This window comes from Bos mutus, chromosome X (assembly GCF_027580195.1).
Source record: "Bos mutus isolate GX-2022 chromosome X, NWIPB_WYAK_1.1, whole genome shotgun sequence".
NCBI classification, from domain to species: domain Eukaryota; kingdom Metazoa; phylum Chordata; class Mammalia; order Artiodactyla; family Bovidae; genus Bos; species Bos mutus.
The window spans coordinates 133,047,088-133,060,249 of NC_091646.1; the positions used below are offsets into that span (position 1 = coordinate 133,047,088).

The 13,162-nt window shown below is 60.2% G+C and overlaps 1 protein-coding gene across 2 annotated transcripts in view; it reads left to right on the forward strand.

The window, feature by feature from the left end:
• PPP2R3B (protein phosphatase 2 regulatory subunit B''beta) overlaps nt 1-8,929 on the forward strand; it is a 40,995-nt gene extending 32,066 nt beyond the window's left edge. For both annotated transcript variants that reach the window (XM_070366040.1, XM_070366041.1), the window contains exons 6-13: nt 957-1,043; nt 1,466-1,622; nt 5,275-5,323; nt 5,934-6,023; nt 6,353-6,528; nt 7,269-7,387; nt 7,490-7,596; nt 8,268-8,929. In XM_070366040.1, coding sequence (XP_070222141.1) covers nt 957-1,043; nt 1,466-1,622; nt 5,275-5,323; nt 5,934-6,023; nt 6,353-6,528; nt 7,269-7,387; nt 7,490-7,596; nt 8,268-8,418 — 936 coding nt within the window. In that variant the 3' untranslated portion in view covers nt 8,419-8,929. The remainder of the gene's footprint in view (nt 1-956; nt 1,044-1,465; nt 1,623-5,274; nt 5,324-5,933; nt 6,024-6,352; nt 6,529-7,268; nt 7,388-7,489; nt 7,597-8,267) is intronic.
• The last annotated feature ends 4,233 nt before the right edge of the window (nt 8,930-13,162 follow it).

Below are 13,162 nucleotides of genomic sequence, written 5' to 3' on the forward strand. Positions count from 1 at the left end.
GAGGGGCTCTTGCCCACACACATGGCCTGGCTCTGGGTGCAGGTGTGTGGTGGGCAGCCCCTGGAAACATGGGCTGGGAGCACTCTTGTCCTGCAGCACAGAGTGCACACGTGTGGGTGGGGCGGACACGCAGGGGGAGGGGACGCGGGCGGGGCGGGGTGGGGGTGTGGGCACCTGCGCAGCTCCTGTGCCCGTGGTTCCCAGGCCCGCCTCACGCATACACCGTGCCACTCTGCTCCCTGACTAGCAGTGACCGTCTAAGCTGAGGCTGCTTCCAGCCACACTGACCGCGGGCCGGAGACACTGCTGCATGCCGAGGGCTCCTAAACACACAGGACGGGGTGGCGGCTGTCCTAGGGGACGGGACAGCCTACAGCGGGGTGGGTAGGGGCCGTCTCACAGGAGCAGGGGAGGGGACATCGTGGATGGGGACAGAGAGAGGGCGCCCTGGGTGGGGACGGGAGGGGGAGGGGGACAGGGGAGGGGGCGTCCTGTCCCAAGGCACTGCCGTCCGGACCAGGGGGCCCTGTGCCCTGCCGGGCCTCCTTTTGCAGGGGCGGGGGGCGCTCTCTTGGCTTCGAGCTCATGCTCTTTTCCCGGCGGTTGGTCAGGTGCTCGCGGAAGGGCCGGAGCCGAGCTTTAGGCCGCGCTGTGTGGGCTGCCGGCCCCTGTGCTGCTGTCCCCGCCCCATCCAGCTCGAGGGCGGCCGAGGGCAGCTCCCGCTGTACTGGGTCCCCCTGGGATCCAGCGGGCCTCCTTCCCGACCCTCCGCCGTGTGCGGGGCGGCCGCCCTCTGCTGGCGGCTCGTGGTCCTGCAGCACACCGTCCCAAGTCCCTGGGGAGGCCACCCAGGGGGTCACCAGGCAGCCTGGCGCGCTCACACGTGGGCCTCCCGTGGAGCCCTGCAGCGCCCACATCACTGTGCAGGGCTGACGTGCCCCGTCCGTGCCCTGCAGGTTATCCAGAGGATCTTCTACACCGTCAACCGGTCCTGGTCGGGCAGGATCACGTGCGCCGAGCTGCGGAGGAGCACGTTCCTGCAGGTGCGCACTATGGTCTCAGGATGGGGACAGTGACCCCTCCTCCACCCGCCCGTCGTCCCCCCCGCCCAGGCATGCCCCCGCCCCTCCCCGTCCATCTGTCCCCCCTCCCACCCGTCCCCCCACCCGCCCACCCGTCCATCCCTCTGTTCATCAGTTACCTCCCACCCTGTAGTCTATCCGCACGGAACCGACCCTCCATCCTCCTCTCCTCCCCCATCCCCCACCTTCTCCCCTCCGTGTCTGTGACCCTGGCCTGACCCCGGTGCACCCCTGACCCGGTTGCCCCTCCCGGCCCTCACACGGCCTTGCCCTGCTCTGACCCTGCCTCCCCGACACGGGATCTGGGCCCATCCTCACTGGACGGCCTGTTTGCACTCCGCGCCCTGGAGTCCCCACTGGCAGTTCTGTGTTGTGTCCTGCAGAACGTGGCTCTCCTGGAGGAGGAGGCAGACATCAACCAGCTGACGGAGTTCTTCTCCTACGAGCACTTCTACGTCATCTACTGCAAGTTCTGGGAGCTGGACACGGACCACGACCTGCTCATTGATGCGCAGGACCTGGCCCGACACAACGATCATGGTGAGCGCTCCCCCCGCCGGGGGTGGGGCAGGGCCGGGACTCCGCCGGAGCGGGCGCTATGTGGGGGCTCCTGGTCTCCGGAGAGAGGCCGCGGCTGCCCCCATGCCACCCGACCCCTCACCCTCGGGGCCTGACCTGGACTCCCGCCAGACCTGCTGCGGGACACAGGAGACAGGTATACACTCACGGCATGGCGTTGGGGGCGCCCTCAGGCTGGCGTGGACGGGGAGATGTCCAGCACTTGGTGGCTCCCCCTCGGAGCCCTTTTCATTCCCCAACTCTTCCCACCCCCGGTCTCCTCTGTGTCCCTTAGAAGGGGGGGTCACGCCTGCCACCATCTCAGGCTGGGTCCCCTGATGGGCTCGGTGGGGGCCAGTCCACGGGTCAGCACTGGGCTCACAGCACCTGTCCCCGCAGGGGCAGACGCCTGTTCCCACAGGGCTCTGTGTCGCCCTTCCTGCCGTGTTGCTGGTGCTGCCTGCTGCCGGGCCCTCTAGAGCCTGCCTGTGGGGGCACGGTGCCATCTGGACACCAAGTCCCAGCCCAGGGCCCTGTGGCCGCGACGGGTGGGCTGGCGGCGTCAGGCCTGGATTCGGCCTGTTGAGAACAGCAGAGACACGTTTCCTGGGGAGGTTTCGACTCCAGCCTCTGGGTTTGACCCCAGAGCCTTTGTCTGTCCTCATGACATAGAGGCTGGAAAAGCTAAAACCCAGTCTCCCTGAGTTTTAGGAGCAGCAGTGAGGAAGCCTGTATAAATGCTTTTTAAAAATTTATTACTTTTTTAATTGAAGGATAATTGCTTTACAAAATTGTGTTGGTTTCTCCCAAACCTCAAGGTGAGTCAGCCATAGGTACACACATGTCCCCTCCCACCCCTCTAGGTTCTCACAGAACCCTGGTTTGAGTTCCCTGCACCTCCCTTTACAAGAAACCAAATCTTCAGGGTACGCAAAATGGGCTAAAATTTACCTGTGTGGTGGATTTTTAGTTTTGTCAACTATTTCTTTAAAACTGTAGGTTTTGATGTGATGGGTTGTCAGGTAATTGCAGCCGTGAGCGTGTTTCTGAATTCTCTGGGCATTCATTTGTTTGTGGTCAGTGTGGCCTCCGAGGTCAGTTCCCCAGGCCAGCCGTCTGCTCCCTGAATCCCTCAGGCTGGTCCCCCAAGGGCCCCGCGATCCTGGTGCATGGACGCCTGAGTGTGCGTGGGTTCCTCTCAGTTCCACTCTTGGTCTCGACTCTGACCCCCGCTGTGAGATCAGCACAGGCCTTGGTGGCCAGGATGCACTCATCAGGCCCTGAGGCACCCACCTTGTGGTCCAGGGCTGGTTGCCACGTCCCCAAGGCCTTCTGTCCACCTGTGTGGTTCTCACGTCCGGCGGCTCTCGTCAGCCGCTTTTGGGGGTCTGTCACCAAACAGGGCCGCTTGCTGGGGTCTTCGTGGCCTCGTTTGTCCTGGGGACACTAGTGACCCTGGGACACGGGGGTCTTGCTGGCTGGGACAGGACACGGGGTGGTTTCAAGTACAGTCCCCGGCGTGCCCATAGGCTGTATCAGCGCGGGTTTTGCATGGGCTCGCCCTCCTGTGTGGAGAGGAGCGGGCCGGGGTGGAGCTGACCGTCCCAAGTGGTTTTTCTGCCGTCATCTTGCCAGGTGTGGGAGTGCATCTGAGTCAGCTGTCCTGGTTCCCTGGGGCTGTTCTCATGTGCGGTGGGGGGGCCCTCAAACAGGAAGTTATCCTCCCAGTTGTGACACCGGAGATTCTAAATGAACTTGTTTATGAAGGCCCGAGACCCACGAGGGCCTTGAGGGTTACCTGAGGCAACTGTAACAGATGACCACAGATGGGGGCTCAACACCCGTCCTCCCCCAGCCCTGGGGACCACACATCTGAGGTCAGGGGTTCCCAGGGCTGGGCTCCCTGCAGAGGCTCCAGAGGAGGGTCCTTCCCGTCTCTTCCGGCTTCTGGGGGCTCCAGGCGTCCGTCCCTGGGCTGGTGGCCGCCTCCCTCCCGTCTCTGCCTCCGTCTCCACGTGCCTTCTCCTGTGTCCGTGTCTCCCTTCTGTGTCTTATAAGGACCCTGTCCCTGGGTTTAGGGCCATCCCCATCCAGGAGGGCCTCATCTCAGACCTTCACTATCACCTCTGCAGAGACCCTGTTTTCACATAAGATCCAGTTCCCACGCCAGGAGGCAGGATGTGGATGTATCTCTTTGGAAAACCCCGTTCAGCAGCTGACACCATCCAGTCGTTCCTCTCAGAGGAGACTTTTATTGAGCCAGGATGAATGGGGAGGAAAGGACGTTTTGTCTGTATTTCCCCATTTTTTTGTGGTTACTTGCCTAAGTAGGGGCTGAAAAGTGTCCCCAAGATTAATATACTTGAGTTGTGATCCCTGAGATTTCAGGAGGTGCTGTGTTTGGACATGGTCTTTAAACAGGGGCTGAAGGTGAAATGAGGTCACTAGGCTGGTTCTGATCCCACAGGACTGGGGTCGTGATGAGAAGGGGAGGTTGGGACACAGACGCACACAGGGGCGAGCATGTGAGGACTTGGGGAGGAGACGCCGTCCACACACACAGGAGGGACCAACCCTGCCCACACCTGGGGCTCCGACTCCAGCCTCCAGGACGAGGGGAGGGTCACCATGTGCTGTTTAAGCCACCCCGGTGTGGTGATCCATCTGACAGCCCCGGCCTTCCACTCTTTCTTCCGTGAACGTGGTTGACATGCATCTGGGTTCTGACCACAAGCGCGTTGTGTGTTTGGAGGCAGAGCCTGTGCAGGAGTGAACGTGCGTCCTGCCGTCCACATTCCACTCGTTCTTGGAGCTCTGGGGCCAGTGCCTCTCTCTGAAACTTGGACTCTGGCTCAGGTCCCTGGACTGGGAGGGTTTCCCCAGAGGCTCAGCTGATTTAAGAACCTGTCTGCCAATGCAGGAGATGCAAGAGACTCAGTTTCAATTCCTGGGTTAGGAACATCCCCTGGAGAAGGGAATGGCGACTCACTGCAGTATTCTTGCCTGGAGAATCTCATGGACAGAGGAGCCTGGTGGGCTACAGTCCACGGGGTCGCAGAGAGTCGGACACGACTGACACAACTTGGGACACACCTTTGTTCAGCTGCTCGGTCGTGTCTGACTCTTTGCGACCCCATGGACTGCAGCACGCCAGGCCTTCCTGTCCATCACCATTTCCTGGAGTTTATCCAAACTCATGTCCATTGACTCGGTGATGGCTCCAGCCATCTCATCCTCTGTCGCCCCCTTCTCCTCCTGCCTTCAATCTTTCCCAGCATCAGGGAAAGTGAGTCAGCTCTTCGCCTCAGGTGGCCAAAGTATTGGAGTTTCAGCTTCAGCATCAGTCCCTCCAGTGAATATTCTGGGTTGATTTCCTTGAGGATGGGCTGGTTGGATCTCCTTGCAGCCCTTACAGCACACATATACACACACACTGACACACACACACCCAGGACTGGGAAGCGGTGGGCAGTGTCCGAGGAGGCGTGTGCAGGAAATTCAGGCCCCCAGGGTCCCGCCCAGCCAGACCTGGGTCTCCAGGTTCGGCCTGGAGCCCGCCTGGCCACGTCCACAGCCGCCGCGTAGGGCACCAGGACCCCCGAGCGGGACTCACAGCCTGACTCCTCTTTTGCAGCTATTTCCACCAAGATGATTGACCGGATCTTCTCCGGAGCTGTGACGCGGTGCGTGCCAGCAGGCTCCCAGCAGGGCTGGGCTGGCTTTCCCGGAAGCATCCGGCCCTGCCTGTCACTCCTGACCGGGGTGGGGGCATATTCTGAGGCACCTGAAGTCGTGCCGTGGGAGCGTGTGTATAGGGTTTTGGCATATGAGGCCACAGGCAACGGGGATACACGCCATTGTCACAGGAAGTCATGAGTAAGAGAGACACATGTGCCATTCACGTAAGGTCATATGTAAAGGACACACACGCCTTTGCCATGTGCAGGCATATATAAAGGACACGCATGATCACACTTGTGACATCATAAGTTACGGGCACACAAAGCACGCTCTTGGCATATGATGCCATGCATGAGGGGGACACAGGCCCTGGGCATGCAAGGCTGTGAGGGGGCTCTGAGCTGGGCAGGTTCTTCTGCCCCAATCCTCGTCCCCCTGCCCCCTCCAGCCCTGAGAGACCCTCCCCTGCAGCCGCACAGCCTGTCAGGCACCTCTGGGTGGGAACAAGTCTGGGACTGGGTCCTTGCAGGGCTCCCGTCATCCCTGGGCGTGGGCAGGGACCCCCGCCTCAGGCTGCTTCTCCCTGACACCGCCCTTATCTCTTGAATCCAGAGGGAAAAAGGTCCAGAAGGAAGGAAAAATCAGCTACGCGGACTTTGTCTGGTTTCTGATCTCCGAGGAGGACAAGAAGACCCCCACCAGGTGGGTGTTGGGGCCCGCGCTCTGTTCAGGCTGTTAGGGCCCTCTCAAGAGGAGCCCAGTGGTCACCCATCGGTGAGGGCACTCCCCGCGGCCCATCCCCGTGAGGTCGTCTCGGAGGGGGTCACACAAGGGTGTGGTCCTGGGAGTGGGGTCTGTCCACGTGCAGGTCACCCTGGTCAGAGCGGGTCTGGGTGGACGGCTGTCCTGGCGGACGTGTGACCCTCCTGGCAGCAGCATCAAGTACTGGACCTGGGGGGTGGGGTCACCCTGGTCAGAGCGGGTCTGGGTGGACGGCTGTCCCAGCATACGTCTAACCCTCCCGGCTGCAGCATCGAGTACTGGTTCCGCTGCATGGACTTGGACGGGGACGGGGCGCTGTCCATGTTCGAGCTGGAGTACTTCTACGAGGAGCAGTGCCGGCGGCTGGACAGCATGGCCATCGAGGCCTTGCCCTTCGAGGACTGCCTGTGCCAAATGCTGGACCTGGTGAAGCCCCAGACTGAAGGTGCTGTGTGGGGGCGGGGCCCTGGAAGGGGGATGGCCTGGGGGGGGGGGCGCCCAGGGAAGTGGGGCCCCAGAGGGTAGGGGGACACCCAGGGGGTGGAGATGCCCTGGGGAATAGGGTTGCCCCCGGGGTGGGGAGTTCGGGGGAGAAGGGGCTCAGCCTGGGGGGGTGTGGTGCCCCAGGGAAGTGGGGCACCCGGCGGTGGGAGACACCTCAGGGGAGGGGGACAGCCCAGGGGGATGCCCTTGGGAACTGGGGTGCTCCTGGGGAGGGGGACACCCCAGGGGGTAGGGAGCCCCGGTGCGGACCCCCTGTATACCCCGACAAACCCTTAGGGACACACAGGGCTCTGGTCCCCCAGCCACCCGCCAGGCTTCCTCCACACCGGGAGCACTCCCGTGGCCGGGCTGGCGGCAGAGCGCACGGTGCTGTGCTGTAAGGTGTGTGGCTTTGCACACGCGAGGGGCCTGGGTTCCTCGGGGTGCCTGGGAGCCGCGTGTGCTCAGAGCCACCCGCGTGTGCTCACGACGTGCCCGTGCATCCGTGAGCCGCCCTGCACCCAGGAGCTCCCCACCGCGTGCCAATGAGCCACCTCACAGGCCCATGAGACTCCTCCGCGCTTACCCCGCAGCTGTCCTGAGCGCTCACGCCCCACGCTGCCCACCCGCGCTCCCAGCTGTCCCCTGAAGTCCCCTCCGTGCACCCCCACCCGTGTGCTCACGGCTGTGCCCCTCCTGCAGGGAGGATCACGCTGCAAGACCTGAAGCGCTGCAAGCTGGCCAACGTGTTTTTCGACACCTTCTTCAACATCGAGAAGTACCTGGACCACGAGCAGAAAGAGCAGGCATCCCTGCTCAGGGTGAGGGGAGGTGACGGGGGAGGCCGGTGGAGGATGTGCGGGGGTGGGGGCACCGAGCCGCTCCTGGGCGACACCGCACCGTGCTCCGCCTGTCGTCCACAGGAGAGTGACAGTGAGGGCCCCGAGCTGTCCGACTGGGAGCGCTTCGCTGCCGAGGAGTACGACATCCTGGTGGCTGAGGAGGCTGCAGGGGACCCCTGGGAGGACGGGTGAGTGCGGGAGGAATGGGAGGGGGGAGAACCGGGTCCCAGCCGAGGGAAGGCCAGGGACGGGGGCAGGGAAACAGGCTGCCAGCGGGAGCAGTGAGGACGCCACCACTGGCTGCCACTTCTTGGGGAGGGTTTCCAAGGGACTGCGGCCCTACCGCCGAGGGCAGGCACGCTCTGACTCTGAACCGCTCCTGGTCCTGCCCCAGGTGCCCAGCCTCAGCGCTCTGACTCTGGGAGCTCTTCCTGCTGAGTCAGGCCCTCCCCCAGCCTGCGGAGGGTCCTGCCAGGGCCCCTGTGGGGCACCTACCAGGGTTCCATCTACCCTCCGGGGGTGGCACCCACAGGCCACCAAGGGGCGCAGACCCCACGTAGGGGGACGGGGTGGGGAGCCAGCTGGGCAGCTAAGCTGCTGAGTGCACAGCTGCTCAGTGGGCCTGTCTGTCCTCCCCCCACCTGTCGGGGTGTCGGTGGGGGGGCCACAGCTGCTCGGGGGGCACAGCTGCTCAGTGGGCCCGCCTGTCCTCCCCCACGTGTTGGGGTATTGGGGGTTTGGGGGGAAAGCTACTCAGTGGGCTCGCTGTCCTGCCCTGACTTGTCAGGGTGTTGGGGTGCACACAGCTGTTCAGTGGGCGCGGAGGGCGGGCGCTGTCCTCATGGGCCCCTCCCCGCAGGTACGAGGCCGAGCTCAGCCCGATGGAGCAGAAGCTGAGCGCCCTGAGGTCACCGCTGGCCCAGAGGCCCTTCCTGGAGGCGCCGGGCAGCCTGGGTGCTGTCGAGCTGTATGAGTACGAGTGTGGGGACGACGACCTTCCGCCCTCGTGACCCGCGGCCCCTCGGGTCCCCGCGGCCTGTGGGTGGGAAACACGGCCGAGCTGCCTTCGGCCTCACCAAGTGCAGTGCGTTTGTCTGTGGTGCGTGCGTCTTTGTTCAGCACAGAAGCGGCTGCAGACGGCCCCGCAGTGCCTCCCCAGCGGGCAGGCGGCCTAGGCCTGCTGCCCGTCCCAGGCGCGTGGAGGCCCTCGTCCGCGGACGGTTCACCCCGGTGGGAACCCGGCGGCGCTGTGGCGAGTCTGCCTGGGCCGTCCCTGCGCTGACCCTGGGCCGGCTGTGTCGGCAGGAACATTCCAGGAGCCCTAGCGCCCGCTGTCCCGCGGGGCCCCTGTGGGGAGGCCGCCCTGGCCATGGCCAAGGAGCACCCAGGTCAGTGCGGCCCCGCGTTTCTGTGTATGTGTACAAAATGTGTAAAGTTACCTTCTATTTGCTGTGCAGAGCGGTTTAAAGAGTTTTATGAGATCACGTTTGTATTTTGAAATAAAGAATTTAAGGATTTTCAGCCCGAGGCTAACCTTGAGACAAAACGAGGCACAGTAGCTGGGGATCCTGAACGTGGGTCACAGATGGACTCCACACGGACGTGGGGGTCCCCGCAGGGAGACCGCAGGGCATGCAGGCCCCCTGGACGCGGAGCCGCCGGGCGCGGGTCGCAGGCTGGGGCCCCAGGCCCGTGCAGCCTGCACTCTGGCCACGGCGGTCCCTGCACGGCCCCGGGCGGCCACCTCTCCCGCGGTCACTTCTGTGCACGACAGGGTGCGAGCCTGCCCTGCAGACACCACACCGTGAGACCAGACGCCCGGGCTCCACTCCGCCCACCCCGGGTCCAGCACCGCTCCGTGCTTCGGCATCAGCCCGAGATTCCAGGGGAGGGTGGGCTCCCATGTGTCCAGTGGAGGTGGCCGAGGAGCATCCCCCCACTAGGCCTTGCGCAGGTCGTCTCAGGTCCTGGCACCGAGCAGACCTCGCGGAGGGTCCCTCCCTCCCGCAGCTGAGCCCCCCTGCCGGACACAGGCGCTCCAAGAGTGGGTGGGGCGGTGAGAGCTGGAGCAGGGGTCCCTCACGCCGGACCCCACGGGGCCACGCGGGCCTGTCGTCCTGGCCGTCCCGCCGTCCAGAGGGCGGACTCCACAGCCATGTCTTCCTGGGAAAGGCTCTGGGCGTCCCTGGGAGACGGGCGTGGCCACCATCTCCTCAGAGCTCAGACAGGCCGGGCGTTCCCCTTGGCCGCCGAGTCCCCAGAGGGACCCACTTGTCTCCGGACTCATCCCGCCGAGAGGCGGACGTGGGAGGTCAGCGGAGAGGAGAGGAGGCTCAGAGAACGTGGAGAAAGAAAACCTGGTGAGAACGTGTGGACCCCGGGGGTTAGAGATTGAAGAGATGAGAACCCGTCCACCCATTGCAAAAGTAAGACTGAAAAGGCCATCGGGGAAAACGCCTGTGACCAAGGACAGCAGAGTTTCCATCGTGTCAGGAGGTGCGCGTAGCGGTCTCCTGACCAGGCTTCTTCCTTTTCTGGGGGGGGGGCGGGTGACAGTGACCAGCAGAGTCCCCCGCCCGCCTTCGACCTGCACATCCAGCCTTCCTTCTCCCCTCCTTCCCTCCTTCCACCCTCCCGTCTGCTCATCCAGACGCCTGCCGCCACCGGCCACCCATTGGTCCGTGCGTCCATCCGTACATCTGTGCGGTCAGCCATCCGTATCTATCCATCCGCCCGTCCATGCCTCCCCTTCTACCTGTGTCCATCCATCCATCCTTTCTTCTGTCTGCCCACCTGTGCACCCATTCCTGTGTGTACCTTTCTGTCCATTTACTTGTACAGTGGCCCACGCCTCCATGTAGCTGTCCATCCCACCCAGCCTGCAGTTTATCCGTTTCTCCATCCCCTGCATCCATCAGAACCCCTGGGGCCCTATTGGGAAGGCCCACGCGGCATCTGGGACCTCCGAGGGTAGGTGGGGGGTTCAGCATCAGACACCCATGGCAAAGTTCGGGGCCAGGCCGGGTTTGGGAACCCCAGGGCTGCACTCAGAGCCCCCCCACCAAGGCAGGCTCTTGGGTCCCCAAGAAGAGAATGCAGCCGTGGCTGCAGGGTTTGAGGCACTCCAGGGGTAGAATGGGACCCCAAAGCAGGGTTCAGGACGTCTGGGAACCCCAGTAACACTTCCCACACAAGGCAGTCTTGGGCTCTGGGGGTGCAGTCCTAGACTCGGGCTACCCAGGCAGACATCATACTCCCCCGAGTCAGGACACTTCAAGGCCAAATTTGGGGCCTGTGAGCCACACTTGGACATCACCAGATGGTCAACACCGAAATCAGATTGATTATATTCTTTGCAGCCTAAGATGGAGAAGCTCTGTATAGTCAGCAAAAACAAGACCAGGAGCTGACTGTGGCTCAAATCATGAACTCCTTATTGCCAAATTCAGACTGAAATTGAAGTAAGTGGGGAAAACCACTAAACCATTTAAGTATGACCTAAATCAAATCCCTTATGACTATACAGTGGAAGTGAGAAATAGATTTAAGGGACTAGATCTGATAGAGTGCCTGATGAACTGTGGACGGAGGTTCGTGACATTGTACAGGAGATAGGAATCAAGACCATTCCCAAGAAAAAGAAATGAAAAATGGCTGTCTGAGGAGGCCTTACAAATAGCTGTGAAAAGAAGGGAAGCGAAAAGCAAAGGAGAAAAGGAAAGATATACTCATTTGAATGCAGAGTTCCAAAGAAGAGCAAGGAGAGATAAGAAAGCCTTCTTCAGCGAACAATGCAAAGAAATAGAGGAAAACAATAGAATGGGAAAGACTAGAGATCTGTTCAAGAAAATTAGAGATTCCAAGGGAACATTTCATGCAAAGATGGGCTCAATAAAGGACAGAAATGGTATGGACCTAACAGAAGCAGAAGATATTAAGAAGAGGTGGCAAGAATACACAGAACTGTAAAAAAAAAGATCTTCACAACCCAGATAATCACGATTTGGTGTGATCACTCACCCAGAGCCAGATATCCTGGAGTGTGAAGTCAAGTGGGCCTTAGGAAGCATCACTACGAACAAAGCTAGTAGAGGTGATGGAATCCCAGTTGAGCTCTTTCAAGTCCTGAAAGATGATACTGTGAAAGTGCTACACTCAATATGCTAGCAAATTTGGAAAGCTCAGCAGTGGCCACAGGACTGGAAAATGTCAGTTTTCATTCCAATCCCAAAGGCAGTGCCAAAGAATGCTCAAACTACCGCACAATTGCACTCATCTCACATGCTGGTAAAGTAATGCTCAAAATTCTCCAAGCCAGGCTTCAGCAATATGTGAACTGTGAACTTCCAGATGTTCAAGCTGGTTTTAGAAAAGGCAGAGGAACCAGAGATCAAACTGCCAACATCCGCTGGATCATTGAAAAAGTAAGAGAGTTCCAGAAAAAACATCTCATTTTGCTTTATTGACTATCCCAAAGCCTTTGACTGTGTGGATCACCATAAACTGTGGAAAACTCTGAAAGAGATGGGAATACCAGGGCACCTGACCTGCCTCTTGAGAAACCTGTATGCAGGTCAGGAAGCAACAGTTAGAACTGGACATGGAACAACAGACTGGTTCCAAATAGGAAAAGGAGTACGTCAAGGCTGTATATTGTCACCCTGCTTATTTAACTTATATGCAGAGTACATCATGAGAAACGCTGGGCCGGAGGAAGCACAGGCTGGAATCAAGATTGCCAGGAGAAATATCAATGACCTCAGATATGCAGATGACACCACCCTTATGGCAGACAGTGAAGAACTAAAGAGCCTCTTGATGAAGGTGAAAGAGGAGAGTGAAAAAGTTGGCTTAAAGCTCAACATTCAGAAAACTAAGATCATGGCATCCGGTCCCATCGCTTCATGGCAAATAGATGGGAAAACAGTGGCTGACTATTTTTCCGAGCTCCAAAGTCACTGCAGATGGTGATTGCAGCCATGAAATTAAAAGACGCTTACTCCTTGGAAGGAAAGTTATGACCAACCTAGACAGCATATTAAAAAGCAGAGACATTACTTTGTCAACAAAGGTCCGTCTAGTCAAGGCTATGGTTTTCCCAGTGGTCATGTATGGATGTGAGAGTTAGACTATAAAGAAAGCTGAGCGCCGAAGAATTGATGCTTTTGGATTGTGGTGTTGGAGAAGACTCTTGAGAGTCCCTTGGACTGCAGGGAGATCCAACCAGTCCATCCTAAAGGAAATCAGTCCTTACTATTCATTGGAAGGACTGATGCTGAAGCTGAAACTCCAATATTTTGGCCACCTGATGCGAAGAGCTGACTCATTTGAAAAGACCCTGATGCTGGGAAGGATTGAAGGCAGGAGGAGAAGGGGGACGACAGAGGATGAGATGGTTGGATGGCATCACCGACTCAATGGACATGGGTTTGGGTGGACTCCGGGAGTTGGTGATGGACAGGGAGGCCTGGCGTGCTGCGGTTCGTGGGGTCGCAGAGTCGGACACGATTGAACTGAATTGAACTGAGCCCCACACATCCCCAGGGCAGAGTTCAGGGTCCGGGGGCGACCTATGTGGACCCCCCAGGAACACAGTCGAGCCACCAGCGTACACTTCAGAGCCGTGGAGCGGGTGCGGAGCCCGAAACACGGTTCAGGGTAACCCTCGGGTCAGATTCCAGGCCCCAAGGCAGGAGCTGGGACCTCCGGGTTAGGGGGCGCACTCGGACGCGCAAGGCAGAGCTCCCGGCTCCC